Source organism: Sparus aurata, chromosome 7 (genome assembly GCF_900880675.1).
Source record: "Sparus aurata chromosome 7, fSpaAur1.1, whole genome shotgun sequence".
In the NCBI taxonomy this organism is placed as follows: Eukaryota; Metazoa; Chordata; class Actinopteri; order Spariformes; family Sparidae; genus Sparus; species Sparus aurata.
The window spans coordinates 14,009,149-14,030,247 of record NC_044193.1 but is presented as its reverse complement, the minus strand read 5'-3'; the positions used below and the strand labels follow the sequence as shown (position 1 = coordinate 14,030,247).

Genomic DNA, 21,099 nt, shown 5'->3' with positions numbered 1-21,099 from the left:
ACGTGTGCGTATGTGGACTCTATTTGTGTCCGTAGGCCGTGTTTGTGTGCCGCGTGTTTGCTCAGGACCTCCCAGGACTCCATATGGTGTCAGGGGTGATGAATGTGCTCTAGGGGCAGCCCTCGGCAGCTGTTTGCGGACAAACGGCAGCACACACGGATTCCGTGGCCTTTATGCTCTGCTCAGTAAAGGTCTGTGGCTAAGTGGGCGTCTCCCTACAAACCCGACACGTACCATTTAGTCCACCCACTTGTGTTGTGGGTTTAAATCCACCCGGGTCACCACCTCATTCACACATCTCGCTGATTCTCCCTCTACCGTCGTGTCTTGTGTGTCTGTGCTTATTGTTGAAACAGAAAGGTAATGAAAAAACATTTGAGATACTGTGTGTGTGTGTGTGTGTGTGTGTGTGTGTGAGAGAGAGAATAATAACAAGTACGCCACGTCAATAGCTGACTTATGCTTTAGTGTCAGACCACAGGAGCACGACTGCACAAGGTGCATGAAAGGTCCTCCTTGTGCAGGAAGGTTGAACGCCACGGTAGCTGAGTTTCAGTTTTGCTGGTAATTCAAAAAGTATTTTTTACTTTGTAACAGTTTATTGAGCTGGAGAGGATTGTAAAGGTGCACAGTTGGCTTAGAGAGAAGATAAGGGAACTAATTCCTTCCCTCTTCTCCCTCTGCTCTTTGATCCTCACCTTCCGCTTCATATCTCTTTGATTGCCATGTTTATGACAGCTCCTTTTCCTTTTCTTCCTCTTTTCCTTTCCCGCTGTATGGCCTGGCATGTCAGTAGTTCATCTGCTGTTGGCGGGTCTTCTCACGCGCACAGCACACGCGCATACAGATGCATACATACTGTTGACATGCACACATGGAACACACACCATGAGCAAGACACTGCCGCCCCCTCCTCTCTATAGAGGTAAAGTGAGTGCACCAGCATCCGCAATGAATAATTGAGTTATCTGGCTCCGCGCAGAAATAGCAATCTCCCCACACAAGTGTGAAAACATCATTCGCCACCCGAGACCTGGAAACTGCCATGTGGGTCTGCACATGTGTGTGTGTGTTTGTGTTTCTGTGTTGTGCCATCTTGTTGGACTTCTGTGCTTTTGTTTTATGTGAACATTTAATCCTGAGCTCATCAGTTGCTGTGCTGAGACTGAGGATCTTGGCTAAAAACAGAAACCTAACAAGGCCGCAATGCAAAAAATACCCCTGAAAATGGAAAGAGCGAAATATTTGCAAATGAGAAAAAAAAAAAAAGACATAAACGAGTCCCCTGTCACATCTCTTTTTCATCCACTCGGGTTGTGATTTCGGGTCCTGTGGGCTGACATGAATGATTTGTGGGAGCATGTGACTGTGAGATGCTTTTGAGTGCATCTTGAGCAAAAGAAATGTACTAGTTTATCATCACAAAAAAACTGTTCACACAGCTTGGAGCGTAGAAAACGTGTCTTACATATATATTTAAGTAATTTATTGGGTACAGCTGTACATTCCAACACAATTGTGAAGCCTATAATGGTCCGCATGAGAATAATATCTGGGGGGGGCAAAGTATTCCTCTCCAGTATTTAGTATTTCCTCGAGTATTAGCTACTTTTTTAACCATTAGTGCAGCTGAAAGATTGAGAGATTAGTTCAAATTGTGCTCCTTACTCAATTATGATTAAGTAACTAACTAGATTATGATTTGCAATGCATACCTACATACTGACTCCCAAAAATTACTTAATTACAGTAATTTGAGTAAATGTAATTAGTTACTTCCACCCCTGCAGGAAGGTACGTGCAGTTATTTTGTTGTTTTGTTGATCTAATTGTACAGTGTGTTAATATTTAAAGGGAAATAACTCTTCTTTAGTGTAAATGTGCAGCGAGTCCTCCATATTGAATGGCTTCAAATAAACTGCCAATGCTACGAAGAGTGAGACCTATTTTTACAGCCCCGTTCGACTGCGGTGACAACGGCACCTCGGGAGATTATCATAGCTTCTTAAATCCTCCTAACTAGTGTTATTCGCAGAGCTTAGGAATTCTGTCTGTCTCTGCAAAGGACTGACCTGATGTAAATCAGCTACGAGGCCTGCCACACACTCTCCATGTGAGCGACTCCCAGGAGCCCTCTGAAGCGATCTGAACGGTGACACGACAAAGCTGAGGGAGCAGAATCACAGCAAACTGACAAATAAGGCCAAATCTGACAGGCATATCCTCAGAGCGGCTCCGCGGTTTGACAGATCCTTCAGCAGGAGGAGCGCGAGCCAACGCCCTGCACAGCGTCGCCGTTCATTAATGCCATTTCATAACACTACAGTAGAAAACTCCCGCGTGGTAGCAAGGCGGCGTGGAGTAATGAACCAATGTTCACGCGCCCGATATGTTGCAGGAAGATATTACTGTACGGCACAACCTTAAAGTGAGGTTGGTGGTGCGTCCGCAGCCAAAGGTAGCCTGTCAGTCCACTGTTTAGTGCAGTGACGTGGGCTCGGTGGTGGATGCAACCAGCTGTCAGGTCTAAAAGCTCCGTTATGGGGAGACGGTAGCAGATTAAACAGCAATCCCACTGATCCAGCCCACACACTTACCCCTCCCCACACCCCTTCCCCTCCCTCGTACACACACACACACACACACCCCTCATGGCGAGGAGGTGCTTCTGTGAGTGACCATTGCTGGGCTGTGATGTTTAAGAGGATCTGGTCTGTACGCGTGTGACAGCCTGCTGCCATAATAGGTAACAAACCTGGAAAAGCGGGTGAGGATGAGACAGAGGCTGAACGTGTGGGGTTAAATCCGGGGCATGCTGTCCTGCGATGGACAGGGTCAACAGATGCCAGCGTGGATGCGGTGGTACGGGAAGGGGATGATCCTGACATTATAAAGACCCCTTGAGATGCTCGTAAAAGATGAGGACAGAGCGTGCTATGAGCAAAAATGGTAGTCCCCCCTGCGTCACCATGCAGTTATGAAAGTGTTTGTCTGACAGCATACTTGCACCGGCGTTCACACTGCTGCGTGTTTCACTGAGATTTAGCAACAGTGCACAGTTTCAGGCGAAGAGAGGCGAGCCTCAGACCTGTGGTCTTTTGCTCCCTCTGTGTCTCTGATAGGGTTAAGAGTCTTTAGCGTGGAAATCGTCATTAATCTGCTCTGCGCAGACGAGTCAGGCAAAGCTGGGAATATCAAAAACATATAGGGAGAAGTCTCCCTGGATCATTTGAAATCCTGTTTGGATGTTTCACCACATTGCAGCTCAGAGTTTGAGCCATTCCTGCGCCCGCTTTCTCTGCGTCTGTCTCCCTCGTTCTTTTGTTCTGGTGTTTTCCTCTCTCCTCTCCCTTTCTCTGTCTTTTCTCCTTCTCTGACGCTCTCTCTGTGTCTTCTTTCTCTCTAGTCCGCCTGTCTCTTTCCCGCTTCTCTCCTCTTTTTGGTGCTGGCTGGGGGATTGGGAGGGTTCCTCCAAATTGGCACACAGATGAATAATGCATCTAAAGCGAAAGCACAGAGCTGGGGTTGGATATATCTGTCTGTCAGACTCTTTCTCTGTATTACAGTTATGTCGGGAGTTAGGCTGATACTTCAGAGGAGACAAAAGATGCTCATCGCTCGTCACCCGGCTTCCCATTTACTTTTCCCTCTGTCATTAGCTCATTTTCAGCAAACCTGCTTGTGCATGGTAACAGTGCACTGCGGGTGTCGTGTAACTTGCACACGCATGCTGTGCAAGATTCTCGGATTTTTTGAAGTTTTTCAAGAAGTCTACTGGTTGTTTTTGGCTACGACACACATACATAATGCATGTGTGGGATTTTGATTTCATTTGATTCTCTGTCGCTGCATGCATGAATTTCTGTGCGTGTGCGCGTGTTGTGTATATTTCTTGCTATTCCCAAACTGCGGCGTTAAAAAGCAAACTGCACTCGTGAGCATAAGCTCACAGTAGCACCATCATTAAAGTAATGAGCAGGAAGTTAGCACTGAAGTCAACCATAAACAGAGGGATAGAGAGAGAGCGGGCGCGGACGAGGGAGAGAGAGAGAGAGAGAGATCCCCAATCCCATAAGGATAAATCTTAAATCCTGAATGTTGCTTCTGACTCATTCTGGTTAATTAAGTTGAGTCAAGTGAGAGGAAAATGGGGTCTCGCCTCGCCTCAGTCTGTGGGATCAGCACTATACTGTATGTGCGGCTTATGAAGTCTCTCACTGGAACTGTCCTCTGTGCACTCAGAAAGCGGAGATAGAACAAACTGTTTCCAGTCTATTCCTCCTATTTTTTTATTAGCTTGACCCGCGCAGCCTCTTTACACATGGAAATCTCTCACTTCCCCCTCAGGTTTTTAAATTTACATACACGCTAAGAGTAAATGTGCCCATTCACCATTGGTTTTTCAGGATGTGCATGCTAACAGTTTTTTTATTTGTCACACTTAATCATTTCGCCTCCATTTATGGTAGATGTAATTTTTTCGCTTTGCGCATCCTGCGCTCGGCGGTTTAAAAAACACACACACACACACACACACACACACACACACACACACACACACACACATCCACCCCGAATCTCGGAGAAACAAAGAAAATCTGTCGAGCAACCTTTGGGATCGTCTTTGTTGTTGTTGTTATGGTGGAAAGATTTCGCCATGCGACACAGGATGAGGCAAACGGGTGAAATGTCAAAAAATCCTGTGTAACTCTAAAAATAACACAGCACAAGGGTTTGCCATTTGAGGAGATCACAGGAGCTCGATTGGGTTTGGAACAGATAAAACAAACAGCGCTCTGTACCCAACAGCAGCCGGAGTGGAGCTGCCAACTGTCCTCTGCTGAGAATAGCAGCGAGTGGATTTTACAAATGTTTATGTATTTAACATTTTAAGATTATGAATCCTTTTCTTGTTTTTTTCCCTCCTAGTCTGCATGCCAGATATAAACGTGGCAGACGGACAGCAGGAGTCTGTGCATCTGCTAAAATAGCACCACGGCTACACTGCAGGTCCACGTGTAGTCGTATGCAATATAAAGCCTGTAATTTATTTATGTACAAATTACATAATACTTTCTGATGATGCAGTGCAAGTGAAAGTAGTTAAAATGTCAGTCTTGAAGGGGCACTGTGCAGTTTTGTAGAAGAAATTCAAACTCAGAACGTTGATATTTTACAATATTAATGAGGTGACACACAATACAAACGGTTCCCGGAGGAAGATAAGGGCCCAGGGACACTGTCTGAAGCTAGAAAGGTGGCAGGGTCCGCCGAATATAGACAAAGTGAAACAGAGTGTAATTGTGTTGTCCTTTAAGGTCAGTTTGTTATTCAGTTTATTCAGTCGTGAAAACGAAGACAGTTTGTTCAGCAAAAAAAAAAAAAACTCAGTCAAGGGCGGGGAGTTGATTCGGGTGAGGAGAACCTATAGCCGCTGGATGAAGAGCTGGAGGAGGATGGGGTGGATGAGGATCGCATGAAGGCCTGAAATGATAGCTGACAGCAGAGAGGAGACGGGCTTAAATTTGACAGCAGAGACATGATCGGCTGATAGTGTTCAAAGCAGAATCTGGTTGGTTAAATAGATAGATAACGCATGAAGAAACGCCCAGTTCAGGTGAATGGAGGGAGCAGGGAGAGGGGGGGAATGAAAAGATAATGTTCCTGGTTGAGCTTACGCTGAGCTTCATCTGTATTCAAGGAGTTAAAAATGATTTTATTTTCAGATGCCGTGCCTTCAACATGAAGATGCAAATATCAGTTGGCAGTGATGGAATGTAACAAAGCACATATACTCACTAACAATGTTGAGCTTATGTGCTCTACTTGAGTATTTCCATTTTCTGCCACGTTACACCTCCGCTTCTAGAGTCAATGCGTTTGTGTCGACAAAAGACAAAAACCTAACATATTTGGCGTGAAGTCGGGACACTTTTCAGCCGCGTTTGTAGCGACAAAAACTAGTATTATCACCAAAATGTGATCTTTTCCTAGCCCCAACCAAGCGTTTTTGTTGTGCCTAAACCTAACCAGAGCATAAGCACAGCATTGTCACAACACTGAACCTTAAGAAAAGTACACTGCCATCATCTATTCTAGTGATTCCAGTGACAAAGTGATATTTTAACACAATATCTTTACTTTAAGTTCTGACTCTTGTCATTTTGACAACACTGTCAGTTGGAGCTCTGGCTATATGGGCCATACATTTGAAGCGAATCAGATGAAACCCCAGTTAGCTGTCAGCTACCCTCACATTAATTAGCGTCAACTTGGATTTGGCTGTAAGGTTAGCTAACAAAAACAGCTGGAGAAAAGGAGACAAGAGCAAATACGGGCACTTCAATATTTATTTATTTATTTATTTATTCATTTTTCACAAGTCATCGATCGTAGAAATATCGAAAAAACATTCACAGGTCCTCACAGATATTCCTTATGTCTTCCAGCCATAGAAGGCCACGATCGTGTGTAACACTACTTGTTTAGAGATAACCCCTCACTTGTCACTTAATACTCCGCCTCATTAAGAGAAGGATGTTGCCACGAGCTTTGAGCAGACGCCAAATCATATTTGCTTATGAGATTAGAATGTTAGGCCGGGACAAATATGAGCAGGTTGTGTTATCTGGATGTGTTATGTGACCGCCTGTAACAGGTCACTTTGGGATAGGCATTAAATCGCAAACTGAATTTCCAAGTGGCGGTACAAGGTCTTAGTCCTCAGTGTGTGTGCGTGTGTGAGGCTTAGAGATAGGCATTGCTGCTGATGGCTAAAATGTCAGAGGGTTAAGCTGTAACCCCCCCTCACACACACACCGCTACCACCACCCCTGCCGCCCTCTCTCTCTCTCTCTCTCTCTCTCTCTCTCCCTTTTTTCTCCTCTGTCTCCCCCATCACTCCGTGTTGTTATGCACAGTGCAGTGGTGTCCCGCGGGGCCGGAGATTGCCATGGACATGATGTGATTTCTCGTCTCCTCTCAGATGTAATGCGCTGTAGCCCGGGCCTCTGATGATCTTGGCTCGCAGTGTTTGGAACACAAGTCTTCCTCTGCGCTCACCATCTTTTTTCTTTCTATCATCGCCATTTATTTCTGTCCATCACAGATTACGCGCGCATCGACGCCCGCTCTTCAGATGGCGTGATAGATGGAGGGCAGGGTGCCTTAAAGGTTCATATCCAGTGACAGGTCAGCGCTGAAGAGGTGATAATTGAAAATATGTCATACCGCCTGATGAGGATTTTTAAGCCTGTAACTGATGAGCTTGCGTCGGGCTCAGTTAATTTAATCTATTGAGCAAGAGTTATGCTTCACACTCCGTCACGCACGCTTGCATGCAGTAGTCTTCGTATCTCGGCCGCTCGCTCCATTGTTGCCCTTGATAATAATCACTTAGTTGGATTTGTCCTAATGTGATGACAGAGACTGAAAGCTGCGCTCAGGAACATGACAGGAACTTATCGGCCTTGTGAATCTCCGGCTACAATTAGGAAAATTGCATGGATGCCGGCTTTGTTAATCTAAAGTGGAGATGGAAAAAGAAGCCCTTTTGGGTGAATCTTTACGTGGCAGCTTTGTGGTGGGACGTACACAAAAGGGCAGTGACCAGTGAAGTGTGAAGATGAACTGAAGTTTTCTGTTCTCAGGTGAGGAGGAGCGCGAGGTCACATGGGTCATATGCTGACAGTGGACAGGTGTGAAGCGGTCGTGGTGTGTATTGACATCGTTTGTCAGCAGAGATGGAGAAAGCGCTCGGGTCATCTGCTTAGGTAGAGGTGCTGATATCGGGCTGCACGATATCATTGTTTTGACAGATACTACGATTGGGATATGATTCACGATCACTGGGGATGATTAATGTTACGATGGTGTGATTTTGGCTGGGGGTCTGTAGCAAACAAGCATTTTCCCCCTAACATCTGGAGGAACATGATTTACCAGCCGTGACATCTCTGAAGCCCCACAATGGTTCTTTAATAAAAGTGACACATTTTACCTTTATCAGCATTTTTTAGCAGATTTGATAATAATTGTGAAGCTCTAGTAGAAATACCACAAACAAAAAGTTCTGCATTTGAAATGTTATTTGAGTACAAATATAATCAAGAACATGCACTTAACATGTTGAAAGCGAAAGTGTTTTATTATTATATATTATGTAATTGGGCTATAATTACTGTTGGTAGTTGGTTGAGGTGGCACTCCTTTTCAAATAACTTGCGTACGACTGCAGCTAATGATTATTTTCTTTATAAACTAATCAGCTGGTTAATTTCACTTATTAAGTGATCCATCATATTTTGGTTTGTAAGACTCTGAAATAGTGTCAGAAGAAGGCACAGTTTGATAACAATGAGAAGAACCTTGCCACACGGTCTCGCTCACTGGTAATTTATTTGTTTACATGTTTCGATCTGTCAAACATTCATCAGGTAATACACACACACTGTCTCGCTAAGATATAAGTGAGATAATGTTGGAAGTTTTTATTGTTGGCTTGTAAAAATCCTGAAAATAGTGAGAAATGCCGATCACAAGTTCTCACAGCTTAAAGCGACGCCTTCACAGTTCTTGTTTTATCCAAGCACCGCTCACAAGTCAAAATAATTGAAAATGAAATCAATTAAATGAATTAGATATGTTATTTAAACAAATCCTAATTTGTGAAGTGAGCTGTAACTAAAGCTGTGAAGCTGTTAGTTGATGTGGGGCAGAAGTGGAAAGTGGCTTGAAAAGAATGTATTAATATAGCACCTTTCAAAAACAAACTTACCAAGTGTTTAACAATAAAAGCATATGGTAACAGCAGCTAAGTTCCAGTGCTTAAGATATAGATAATAATAATAATAATAATAGTAAATACCATCAGTTAAGTGAGCTTTTAAGAAGGTATTTAAAGGAGGATGGAGGAGGAAGACTGTCCAACATGCAGTACGGCTTTTTACTGAAGTCGTCCCTCCCCTCTGTGAGCTGTGTACATTTTGACTGGTAGACTACTGACTGTGCATATGTTTAGGCAAAATGTCACCATAAAATACTGACTGTATGCAAATAAACACCTCCACAACAGTGACACCTTAAAACTCTCCTCAGTCATGGGATGTGACCCCACTACAGCTGAGAAAACAATTACTTCTCTGGAAAGTGAACAGCTAAAAATAAAGTTCTGAAGAACAGCTTTTACATTAAGTACAACCCCTTAAGTAGTTCCGAAACACGCTGAGCAGATGTCAGTTCACCCGAATCACACATAAACACGTTTTCTCTGACTCTACCTCGTGGCCATGATGCAGACATTTTCACGTTTCCGTGCCGAGGTTTTGAGATACCCATCTCTGCAAGTTCTGTCACTAATACAAAGGAATGAATGAAGGTTCACTCTTGCTGTTCAAGGTTGTGAAAAACAAAAGTGTGGCTTTCAAGCTCTGACTGTCAATAGTTTTCACAGGGACTTGTTTCTTAGGTTGAAAGTAAATTCCAATTAAAACCGCTCTCAACGTGGCTTGTGGGTTATGTAAGTGAACAACTGGGGCAAAACTTCAGAAAAGAGACAGAAAAAGTTGGAGATTTTTTGAAGTCGGTCTTTGTTTTGAGCACAAAAAAAGTAAATTGCATTCACCCCCACTGACTTGAAGTCTTAGACACATTTCTCAATCAACGCTGGAGTGTGCAATATTTTTTACCTGATCACATAACAGAAGCTAATAATCTTGACATAGATATTTTGTCGGCGACCAAGATACACGTGGAGTGGGACATTTAAAGCAACATTTTGTAGAAATTGGCATTTTGTGCGATTTGGCGCCCCCCACAGTTTCTGAGTGCAACACCACTGTCGTAAATACAAATCTCAGGTTTGTAACAACTTGTCAAAACTCATTACATCATAACAACGTTATGCGTTAAAACTGGTACATTGAAGTAAAAATGTATGTAACACTGTGAACCTACCAACTCACTGATGTTACATAGTGCACAAACAAGTGATAGAGATAGAGACATCATTCACCCTGTTACAAGACTCTGTACCGTCAGAATGAGCCTGAAGCTGTTATTTTAAGGTTAAAAAAAAATTACATAACGTTGCTGTAATAGTTTGAACTTGTCTGTGGTCTCTGGCAGGTAAACTATAGCAGTGGTTCACAACCTTTCCGATTTGCAATCCCCCTAAGAAAAGCCAATGTCCAATCAGAATTCATACGTACGCAAACTGTGACTCTCACAAAAACACACTCAATGAAATCTATTTTAAGTCTTGTTGTATCACTGGTACAGGGAATACAAACATGTTGTTTTTCTCTCAACATCCATCTGGCACCACTAGAAATCAACTCATGACCCTCTCAAGGGTCCAGACCCCAATGTTGACAACCAGTGAACTATGGTATCGTGACACGTTCTTTTCTTATTCTTTATTACCTGGCGTGACATCAAACATTTTTAAATTAATATTGATGTTAATACATTTTAACACTTGAATTTATTATTATTATTATATGTTTTGGATCTACAGCTGTCATAATTTGGGTGCGTTGGAGAATGTAAACAGGAAGTACAATGTAGCAATGCAGTTAAAAGACAGCGATCTTTGGATTACTTAAAACTGAAGAAAAAAACCTAAAAACGTGATGATGATCTCAGGTTCTCAAGTTCTGGACTCATAAGGAGCTCTTTCTTCCTGTGATTTCAAAGTGGACGTATGGACATTTATTTGCGATGTACACTGGGGACATGGATGTCTTATTTGAACACTTCAGTTCCTCTAAGTAACAGATCTTGTATGAATGATGCCGACAATGCTGTGTATGCATACTGAATCAGTGGTTCTCAACCTTTCGGACCCCCCCTAGAAAAAAAAATCATCAGCTCGGTGCTCACGACTCCCCCGAGCTGGAACTCACAACTTCCTGCAAGTGCCAAAATGAAAAGAAAAAAGAGATATTCTTGTGTGTCCAGTCGGAGCTCATGTCCGCACAGCATTTGACTCCCACCAAAAATCCTGAATACAATCTAATTCAGGGCAAGTTAAGTCACTGGTACAGGCAGTGTAATTTAAAAAGTATTTTGACCATATGGCTATCCTTGGAAATATAACTCCCAGCCCCCTGGTTGAGAACCCATGTACTGTATGATGAAAGTCTGTCAGTCTGCGTCTTGTTCATCCTTATTTTATGGGAATCTTGTAACAGTGCTTCTAATTAGCCCTTAAAAGTGGTTTCTATAAAGTTAAAATGTATTGACGACAAATTACTTGATGTTGAATTATTCAAATAAGTCAATCGATACTAATTACATGATCAAAAAAGTGTCTTTTGACTCCATCAATTCCCTGTTTTACCCTAATTCGTCTCTTCCATATGCTTCACTGTGGGGATCATGAATCATTTGATGCACAGAATAATCTCTTGTCTTTGCTGCTTGTTGATCAGACGTCAGAGTACCTGTTACCGTCGACTGCTAGAAGAGAGCCTCCCGGTACACAGAAATGAGAACGGCAGCTGCACAGATTTCTTTAATTTAAGATGACTGTAGGGAATCACCGAAGAAATGCTGAGGTTAACCTCAATATGCTTTGTATAAACTCAGCCTCCCCAAAAGCTGCCCAGGTTATTCTTTGTGCACATGCGGCTCTGTCGTCGATATTACAGTCAGCTCTGACGTCCTGCTTTTTCAGTAAAAAATCTATCGCAGTCAGAAAATAGCCAAATCGACATCTTTTGTCTACTGAAGGCATAAAAAATTGATAACAGCTCATGATGTAATTGAAAAATGTTACTGTAAATGCAGCTGAAATCAGGTTACGCCGCTTATTTTTAAACCTCAGAGAAATGTCCCACTTTTGAAGATGCGCCGCGATCCGAGAGACCCCGGCAAGAAAATCTTCACAGTCAGAACGCATTCATTGTTCATAGAACAGCCTCTTGGTAAATAATTACTCATTTAAATATCTAATTAAACAGATGACATGTTGAAACACTGTGATATGCATTCATTTGCACAGGAAAAAACTCGGCATTATGTTACCAGGGTTCGGTTGAATCCTGCTACTAGAAAAATCCTTTTGGAGTTAACTGACATGTGATGAGATCAGACGGAATGGGGAATGATAGACTACTTTAAGAAACTGTTACGGGCACAGACACACACACACAAAAAAAAATCAAGTGAAACGGGGTCTGTTTGAGCTGAGAGCTGGAAATTAAGGATAAAAACCTTTGCCTGTCTCAAAAAAAAAAGTTTTAGGGCGCATCAAATTTAGCTGATTTCTTTTCAACCATGCATTTTGAGCAATAACTGGGCGTGGAAAGCGCGGCTAGGCCTGGCTTTTGTTCAGCTTGTTGCATAATGAAGAGGCCTGAAGAGTCTGTTAAACCCCCATCTGTGGGTTAAAAGCACGTCGGTTTGACTTTTTCGTTGCACAGTGATTGTAGTCAGTTTCACAACACAGCAGTCGTTTGCTGGCGCGCATGTGTTTTTGCTCTGTGATCTCAGAGACACGCAGAGGAAACCTTCCACCCTGTGGTTGCGCTGCACTGCTGCATCCTGCTCGCTGCTCTGCCAGCTCTGCTGCTCGCATCCGCCCCTCGACGCCGTCTTCGCAGCTCTCAGTTTGACCTCATTATCACCATCATTACCATCGGTATTAGTAGCTGCACCCTTCATCGTCGTCACCCCCCGTCCCCGACATCTTTATCATAATCACCAGCAGCGGCAGCGGCGGTGGCGGCGGCAGGGCTATCACCACCAATCGTCATCATTCTCAATATGCTGCTATTATTGTTGTCATCAATTTGCTCCTAATGTTCTGAAAATGAAGGCAGACGCTGGAATAAACACTCTCGCACCCTGGCTGTGTGTCACTGTCGAGCGTGCTGCAGGGGCGTCGCGGCGTCGCGCAGAAGAAAAAAGAGAAAAAAAAACTGCCTCTCCTCCTCCACGGGCTTGTTCGACACTTGTGAGCTTCACATACTGTTAAGTGCGCTGCTAGACATGTGCTCCCGTCCCTCATTGTGTTTCGCTGGCGGTTTCAGAAGCGCACCCCCTTGTATGTGTTTCTCCTCTGAATATTTCAGAAGGGGGGCTGACAAAATGCAGGCAGAAAACAGACCGCTGATGACCTCCTTCTCATCGCCTCCTCCTCTTTCCCTTTTTTTTTTTTTTTTTACCCCCCTCCTTCTCCTTCCCCTCCCTGCGCTCATCGCACATTCTCCCAGGCTTCCCCGCTATTTCTCTCACTGTCTTCATCTTCTTCGTCTCATCACTCTCTTTTTCTCTCTTTCCTCCCCCGCTGTTTATCGCAGCCTCCCCTCCCTCGTTCCTCCTTCGCTTTTTTTTTTAAAGTGCGCTCCCCTTCTTCCTCTCTCGTCTTCCCCCTCGGTGTCTTGCATCTTTTTCCCACCTGTCTGTCCTTTCATCCCACTCACTTTGCTCCTGTGTCTCATCACCCGTCCCTTACCCCTTCACTTTCATTCACTCTCTCCCTTGCTCCACGCCGTTGTACTCTGTCTGCCTGCCTGCTTGCCTGCCTGTCTGTCTATTCCATAAAGGGCTGTCTGAGGCCTCTGCTCTGCTAATTCATTCGCCGTGCATCGCCTCACATATCTGCAGGGTCAGGCAGACAGACAGAGAGGGAGGGAGAGAGAGAGAGAGGAGGAGGAGGAGGAGGAGGAGGAGGAGGAGGAGGAGATCTGGTGGAAGAGAGAGGGAGAGGGACCAAGAAAAGAGGACATGGAAGAAAAAAAAAAAGATGCAGTTTTATCTCCAAGAAACAGAAAGCCAGAGCCAGATCCTGTGGTGGTGTATTCCACAATCTCTCCCTCTCTCACAGGCACACACACACACACACACACACACACACAACGTATACAGTAGCTTGCCATGACCTCCTTCTGCTCACTGCCTGCTTTGTCATGCGGATCCCCGATGTTCAGCTTTCTCTCTCTAACCTTAATACTTTAACCACATTGCTGCCATTGTCTGTGTTTATAAAGGAATGTATGTCGCGTCTGTGTGTGTGTGCATGTGTGTGTTGCCGTGCCCCTGCGATACGGGCAGAGGCAGTGAGTGCAGGTATTGACGACTGTTTTTTTTTTTAATTCCAAATGTCTCGCGCTGATAAGTCAGTAATCGCAAACACATTCGTACCTCAGACTGAGCGCGTTCTCCTGTTCAAGTGAGGCTCTACCTCAGGAGCCAGACTTAGCCTACTTACAAAGTGGCTGTTTTCACGCTGTATGATGGAGATTTACACATCACTAATGAAAACAAGGGCGCACAACACAACACTTACTAGGTGAGGACGCACGATGTGGATATTTTTTCAGCCGATACCGATAACTGTTAATTACCTGTATCCATAAAATAACCGATGATTTCACGTCCAGTTTCTAAACTGGAGTCAATATTCCATAGTTCTGCTTAGATATGTTCTTCTTTTTCTTCTTCTTTGTCTTTGTCGTCATCTTCTACTTTTTTTTTCTTCTTCTTCTTCCATGTCTTCTTCTTTTTCTTCTTCTACATCTTCCCTCTCTTCTCCTTCTTTGTCTTCTTCGGTGTTAATCGTGTTGCAAACTAAAAGTAAAGCTGCCCTTGTTAAGTCCATAAAAAGCAATTCATTATCGTCCCCTATCAGCTGTAAGTTCACATCCGTAAAACTAATCCTTATGTCGAGATTAGGTGTAACTCAATATTTACACTCAGTGGATGCCAACTAACTGACAAAGCTCGCATTAGCTTTGCTAATATATGACCTGCTTATTTGGCAGAAATATACAGTACAGTAACTGTAACTGTCATATAAATCCAGCGGAGTAGAAATTTCGTCTCACTGAAATGCATGCAAATCCCCCTCAGTGATAATTGTGTCTGAAATGAGTTGAGTGTGTGTGTGTGTGTGTGTGTGTGTGTGTGTGTGGAGTGGTTGTGGATGGTTTTCTCTGCCCTTGTGTTTCAGAGAGGGGAAGAGAAGAGGTGTAAGAGAGGTGAAAGCGCTACCTTGTTTGTAGCGCAACACTGACTACAATATGTACCGCTGTTTAAAAAATTGAAAAATCTTGTTTTTGAGGCGTTTGAACCGCTGTTAATTGGAGGGAAAAAGGCAACGCTCTGCCAGGAAATGTGTAGCAGCAGTGGATCTGGTCCTTCTGTCAGTGAGACACTACTCTGGGGAGCTCAGTAGGTTTTTTCCTGTTTAAAAAAACTAACACAAGAAATCTCTCTGGCTAGTCAAACGAATGTTACGGTATCATTTTGATCTTTTTTTAACAACAGAAAAAGAAGAGCAGTGTTATGAAACCTTTTTTTGGCGCACTCGTGCTAAGGCTGCCTTGTAAGGTGTTCTATTTTCTGTGCATTATCCTCCCAGTGAGTCAAAAATAGAAACTGATATGTCAGAAAGAGACAGTGACAAAAAGCCAGAGGCAAAAACCGAGCACACACACCGTTTCACACCTCGCTCTGCTGCTGCATTTCTTCCAGTTTGCTCTTATCTTTCATGTCACTCATATGTTGTACTTTTTTTTTCCTCTTCTCTTCTCTTCTCTTCCTCCCACCGCTCGCATGTCTGCAGGTTTTCCTGAGCAGACGGTCTGTGTGGCAGAGTTCGAGCTCGAAGTGGAAGTGAGTGAGTAAGCGAGAGGGAGTGGGTGTCATGGATGACGGAACAAATGTCGAGGACCCGACCTATCAGAACTTGCTGCTCCTGGGAGCCATCGCAGCAGCGTCCGCCTTCGTGGTCACCATCCTGATCGTCCTCGTCTGCGTCGGCTGCCAAAGGTAAGAGGAGCGGTCACGTGACTGACGAACAAAGTAGAGGGCGGACTGAAATTTTAAAACAGCCAGAGGTTTGTCATCTCTGCTGCCAGCGTTCTGTGCCCTCCCGGATCACTCTCATCATCCACTCCTCCTTTTATGTGTCGTTACTTCTTCTGAACTCTTCTCCTCCCTTCCTACTCCTCCCTTCACCCGTCCTCTCCGTCACTTTTATCCCCCGCCTCGAGTGGAGTGGCAGTAATGAATGTTAATGGCTGCGAGTGTCAGATCAGATGAAATGATGTTTACAGGACACAGAGGAGACAGGCCGGGCCGAGGAGTCAGAGCAGCCTCACGTCACCCCTCTTAAGCTGACTCCTCAGCAGGCAAAAGCAATGGAGCACCCTGCGGTTTAAAGAGGATCAGACTCCGAGCCAGGCAAGAGCAATGGAACAGCCCAGGGTTTTTTTTCTTTTTTCTTTTTTCTTCCTCTTCCTTTTCAGAACCCTCAGGGACCAATCAGAGGCTGCACTGTGGCTTTGTTGCCATGGGATACACAGATAAGGATGTAGAGAAATGTCAAAGCAGCTCATGTCATGGAAGTAAAATCACACAATTGTTAAGATCTAAAGAATGAAATGTGTGCCCCCGACCATGTGTCGGTAATATTGGGGAGCCGAGCGTTCAGCAGTTCACCAGTTCGTTTTCACTTTGTCATCTACAAATAACATGAATTCTTTATTACTATTGATTTTCTTGTATTGATTCAAAAAGCGCCCTCCTGCTCTGGTTATCTTAGATTCAGAGGATTACGGGATATATCTTAGATTATAATCTAAATAAAATACTTGATTCAATTACATTTCTTCATGACATTTTTACCTTAAGCCCCCTCCTGTGCCATGTTATTATGAACGCTCCGAGGGGAGCTCTTTCCTCGCCTTCTCGCGGTCCCCTTGGGGTACGACGGCCATATGTTTGTACGAATGAGTTCGAGCTCACTGGAGGAGACAGACGGCGAGCTCCAGCGGCATGGATCTCGCACAGCCGACCGCGGTACTTCTTTCATTGTCAAGCAGCTTGTGTAATTAGATGGCACGCGTGTAGGGTTGCCTGCACCTGTTTGCAAACCAGAGATGCTATTTTCTGCAACGTTGTGCAGTTCGCATTACTTGAGAGGCGGAGAAAAGAGGCGGGGGGGGGAGCAATTCTCACATTCGCACCTGCACTCAAGAGCGTCTTACTTCATCTCTCTCTCTCTCTCTCACCATATCAACCGTTTCCTATAGCTACCGGCAGCTCCAGGGATCCGCGTAACACATGCATGCATTTGTTGAACATGGTCGCAAGTGCACAACAACTACAAAGTGTGAGTTTGCTCGGTCTTATCTCTAAGAGAAAAGGGAAAGTGAAGGACATCCTCCGCCTTGGCAAAAATCCTGAGTCACGCTCCGCCCGCTGTTTCACTGTGCTCTTGTTATTAACCAAGGACTTTTATGCCCCAACCAGGACTGGATGCTGATAGTATCTATCTGCTCTGAGCGTGTCTATGTTCTCTCTCTCTCTCTCTCTCTCTCTCTCTCTCTCTCTCTCTGTCCACCGGCTCCCATCGACCTTCCCCACTTTGATGTCAGAAAAAGCAAGAGCAAGCACCCCCCAGCCGGAGAGAAAGGGACATCTGTAAATATGGTGAGACATGCTTTCATTTTACTCCCTCTCACCCCCCCCCAAGTCCTCATCTTCTTCTGCTCTTTGCCATGTGAGCTTTCTCTCTGGTCGTACACAGATGCACATCCATGCTGTGCTGGCATGCCTGTATTAACCTGTCCACATGTCTGTGACAGCAGGGCACCCTTCGACATCCCAAACTGAACTCCATGAGCAAATCGGACACCAAGCTGCATGAGATCAATCGCTTCCCCTGCAATGGAAACAGTAAGTTATGAGTGACAGTCTGTGTGTGACAATATATGATATACAACCCAGAGCTGTTACTATTTCAGTCCCCTTCCTCCTCCTCCTCCTCTTTTCTGTGCAGCTGTTAGCAAGAGCCGTCCAGCCAGCATGGACCTCCTGCTCCTCCACAGTCGGCGCTCCCAGACAGACCTGAGGCCCTCCCATGGGCGCCAGCTACCCCAGATCCCCACCAGTCCCCAAGGATCTGGCCAAGGGGGAGGAGGGGAAGCAGGAGGAGATGGGGGAGGAGGAGTTGGGGGAGGTGGAGGCGGAGGAGGAGGAGGAGGAGGGGGAGGAGGAGGGGGAGGAGGAGGAGGGGAGGCTAGAGACCACACCTACACAGAGGTGGGCATACGGAACAACCCCACCCCGACCCACTGCCTGGACGACGGCTTGTATGAAAGCGTAGGTGTCCGCGAAGGTGACGCAGGCCCCAAGGTTCCCTCCGCCCCTCCGCCAACGTCGCAGAACACTCCGGCTACAACCAGAGCGGCCCAAAGCCCCCCAGCTCAAGCCAGCGGAGCTCGTAACGGGAACGGAAATGTACGTACATGCAAACTCTCTACACTGTAGTTGGCATGAAGGACTGGCATGCATCATCAGCTTGTTTATGTAGGTAATAAGTGCCGGAGCTGCAGATGTGCAGTTTCAATGACATTCGCTCCGGGCCTTGTTTAGAGTGTGTTGCATCAAGTTCTGTGTCTTTGCGTCTGTAACTGACGTCTCTGTTAATACAAAAAAATGGTTTGTATCCGTGTCTTCATTCCTCACAGGGTGGCAGAGGGAACGGCAGAGGGAACGGCGCCATTAACGGGCCGATGACAGGAAGAGGTAATGGTGCGACTGGGGTCAACAGGTCCCCTCTGTCTTCTGTCAACTCCCTGGCCATCCAAGATCCAACTGCAGCTGAGTATGCCTCCATACGGAAGTTCAGAAAGGTACAGTTTTACCAAACTTACATTTTTATCAAGGTTATCCAGACGGTGACTTAAGATGAAAAAAAACATTCACACATGGGAGAAGTTATCCTTAAAACATGCATTGAATGTTGTAAAAGGGTTTACTTCAATCCAAAACATTCTTTCCTAAACCCCCCAATTTTTTTTTAGTTACTTAAACCTAGCCAAACAGCAACAGCAAACTACAAGAAATAGAAAAAACAAGGGAACTTTTTAACAGTAATAAGTGAACAGTATAACAATATGCTCCAAATTGAAGGCACACCCATGTCTCCTGAGTGTCCTGTACTTAACACACTCAGCCACGTCGGCTTGCTGCAGGTGCTGACCTCACAAGTTGAAATGAAGGTCCCGGAGCAACATTAATTATGATGTTCCAGGACAAAACATTATTATGAGTCATAAAGATGTGACATCGCAACAGCGTGACTCGTCCGTTGCAATGATGGTCCTTGAACAGCGTTAATCATGGTGTTGCAAGAACACCAACGTGGCGATATCAGATACACCCACATTACATCATCTAACACATAATGAGAGACTCATCCGCGGGTGTTTTGACATTTCTGAAAGTTGTGTGATTTGATTGGATTTGGATTTCGTTCACTACAGTGGTTTTGGAAGCAAAAATGTCAAAAACATTTGCAGGGTCCAGCTTCTAAAACATAAGGATTTGCTACTTTTCTTTCCTTTTGATGATATTGAAAATAGTATTCTGGGTTGTTGAACAATTGGACAGAGAGTTGGACAAAAGAAAAAAAAACAATTTAAAGACGTCACTTTGGGCTATGGTAAATTGTGGTGAGCCTTTTCCTCAATTGAATAGTGAATAGGTTAATCATGAAAATATGGCTTCCCAAGTAGGTGTTCGTGTGATGTTGATCAGTCTGTAGAAGAGTGCTCTGATAGATACGATCAGCCGTGGTTAGAAAGTATTGCAACATACATAACCTGTCAGTGGCACAGGGTGGTGGCATCAGACCGCACCCAATCAAAAACTAACGACAACAACTAAAGGCTTGTGTAATTCGCCTTTGCAGCTTTTGTCTATACCTGCCATACATCTTAAGAAGAATTCTTAAAGTTACGATCCTGTGTACACTGAGTGGAGCGGTTCGGTGATTGCTAAACCTTCAAACTGCGCACAGAGATTTAATCTGGCTCTAAAAAGAAAATTAAGAAAATGAGTAATATTCAAGTGCCCATATTTGCTTTTAGGTCAAATATATGAGAGAGAAAAAGGAAAAGTCAGCTAATATCAGGTATGATATATATGTGGATTTCTCGCTGTGTTCTTTGACTGACAGTGTTGTATGTAATGCTTTCACTGGTGACTCAACACATCAGGTCGACAAGGCAAACAGGAAGGAAAATAACGGGGCCGACAGCCAGTCAGACAGCCAGTCGAGTGTGAGTGATTCACCCTCCACGGCTCCGCCTCCGCTCCATCGCAGTCAGGAGTTTCCACGCAAACCACTGGAGCCGTTTCACCTGCACTCCTTCCCAAAGGTACAGAAATCATTGGATCGATGCGGTTCGCGAAACATCCTCTTGGTTTGTGTTGCCCAACCAGCCATTTTGGCAAATTGTAGGTCTGAGTGTTTGCCACCAGAGAGCGCTGTCCACAAACAAACAAATCTTTACGGTCACACTTGAGGATGGATATTATTTTAGTGTTATTATTTCTTCTCATGGTTTTTACCACACATTTTAACACAATCATTGTCAGTGTCAACGTTTATGTGTCTGTCCAACACAACCAACATTATCTGCACCAGTCTTGAAGATTTTGTCTTCTATTTGAATGTTTCAAACTAGACCCGAACCGTATGCAAAAACAATAACATTGGGATTATATTGACAGATATTGAGATCGCACTATGAGTCAGGATTTTGTGACCCTGTGACGCCACAATGTATCACACATAATGTGATGCTATGACACATTTTACCTTTATTGAAACAAATTGTCGCTCCTGTAATTTGAATTTTGCTCTTGGCCATCCTACGATTTCAATTTAATTTCAATTATTATTTCCAGCTCCATTATAACCACATGAGCTGTATGTGCCAGCTGGGACGTGTTTATAAACAGTCAAGGCCGCAGTTTGGGGAAATAGAGGGACAATGATCGGATAGTACTCAGCCTTTCCTGTGGGTTAGTTGGCACATGTATCCATTTTTCATGAATGTGTGTAAGGTTATGTGTGTGTCTGTTTGCGTGAGTGTGTGTGTGTGCCTGTGTGTGTGTGTTTGTGTGTGTGTGTGTGTGTGTGTGTTTGGCAGAGCATTAAACAGGTGACTTTGTCTTTTGTATTTGTGATTCAAGCAGAGTGATTATGGTGTTTAAACAGTTTTGTCTTAGCCGTGGACATCAGCCCAGTTGTTGACCTGCACTTTTAATCTGTTCTTGCTAAATCCTTGATACTGT

At 44.4% G+C, this 21,099-nt stretch overlaps 1 protein-coding gene across 1 annotated transcript in view; it reads left to right on the top strand.

Annotated features, from left to right (window-relative positions):
• Positions 1 to 21,099, top strand: part of LOC115585837 (uncharacterized) — a 47,597-nt gene that overhangs the window by 18,476 nt on the left and 8,022 nt on the right. The window contains exons 2-8 of the mRNA XM_030424493.1: positions 15,572 to 15,777; positions 17,388 to 17,442; positions 17,598 to 17,688; positions 17,792 to 17,961; positions 18,004 to 18,252; positions 18,483 to 18,647; positions 20,016 to 20,177. Of these exons, the coding sequence (XP_030280353.1) occupies positions 15,653 to 15,777; positions 17,388 to 17,442; positions 17,598 to 17,688; positions 17,792 to 17,961; positions 18,004 to 18,252; positions 18,483 to 18,647; positions 20,016 to 20,177 (1,017 nt within the window). The 5' untranslated portion in view covers positions 15,572 to 15,652. The remainder of the gene's footprint in view (positions 1 to 15,571; positions 15,778 to 17,387; positions 17,443 to 17,597; positions 17,689 to 17,791; positions 17,962 to 18,003; positions 18,253 to 18,482; positions 18,648 to 20,015; positions 20,178 to 21,099) is intronic.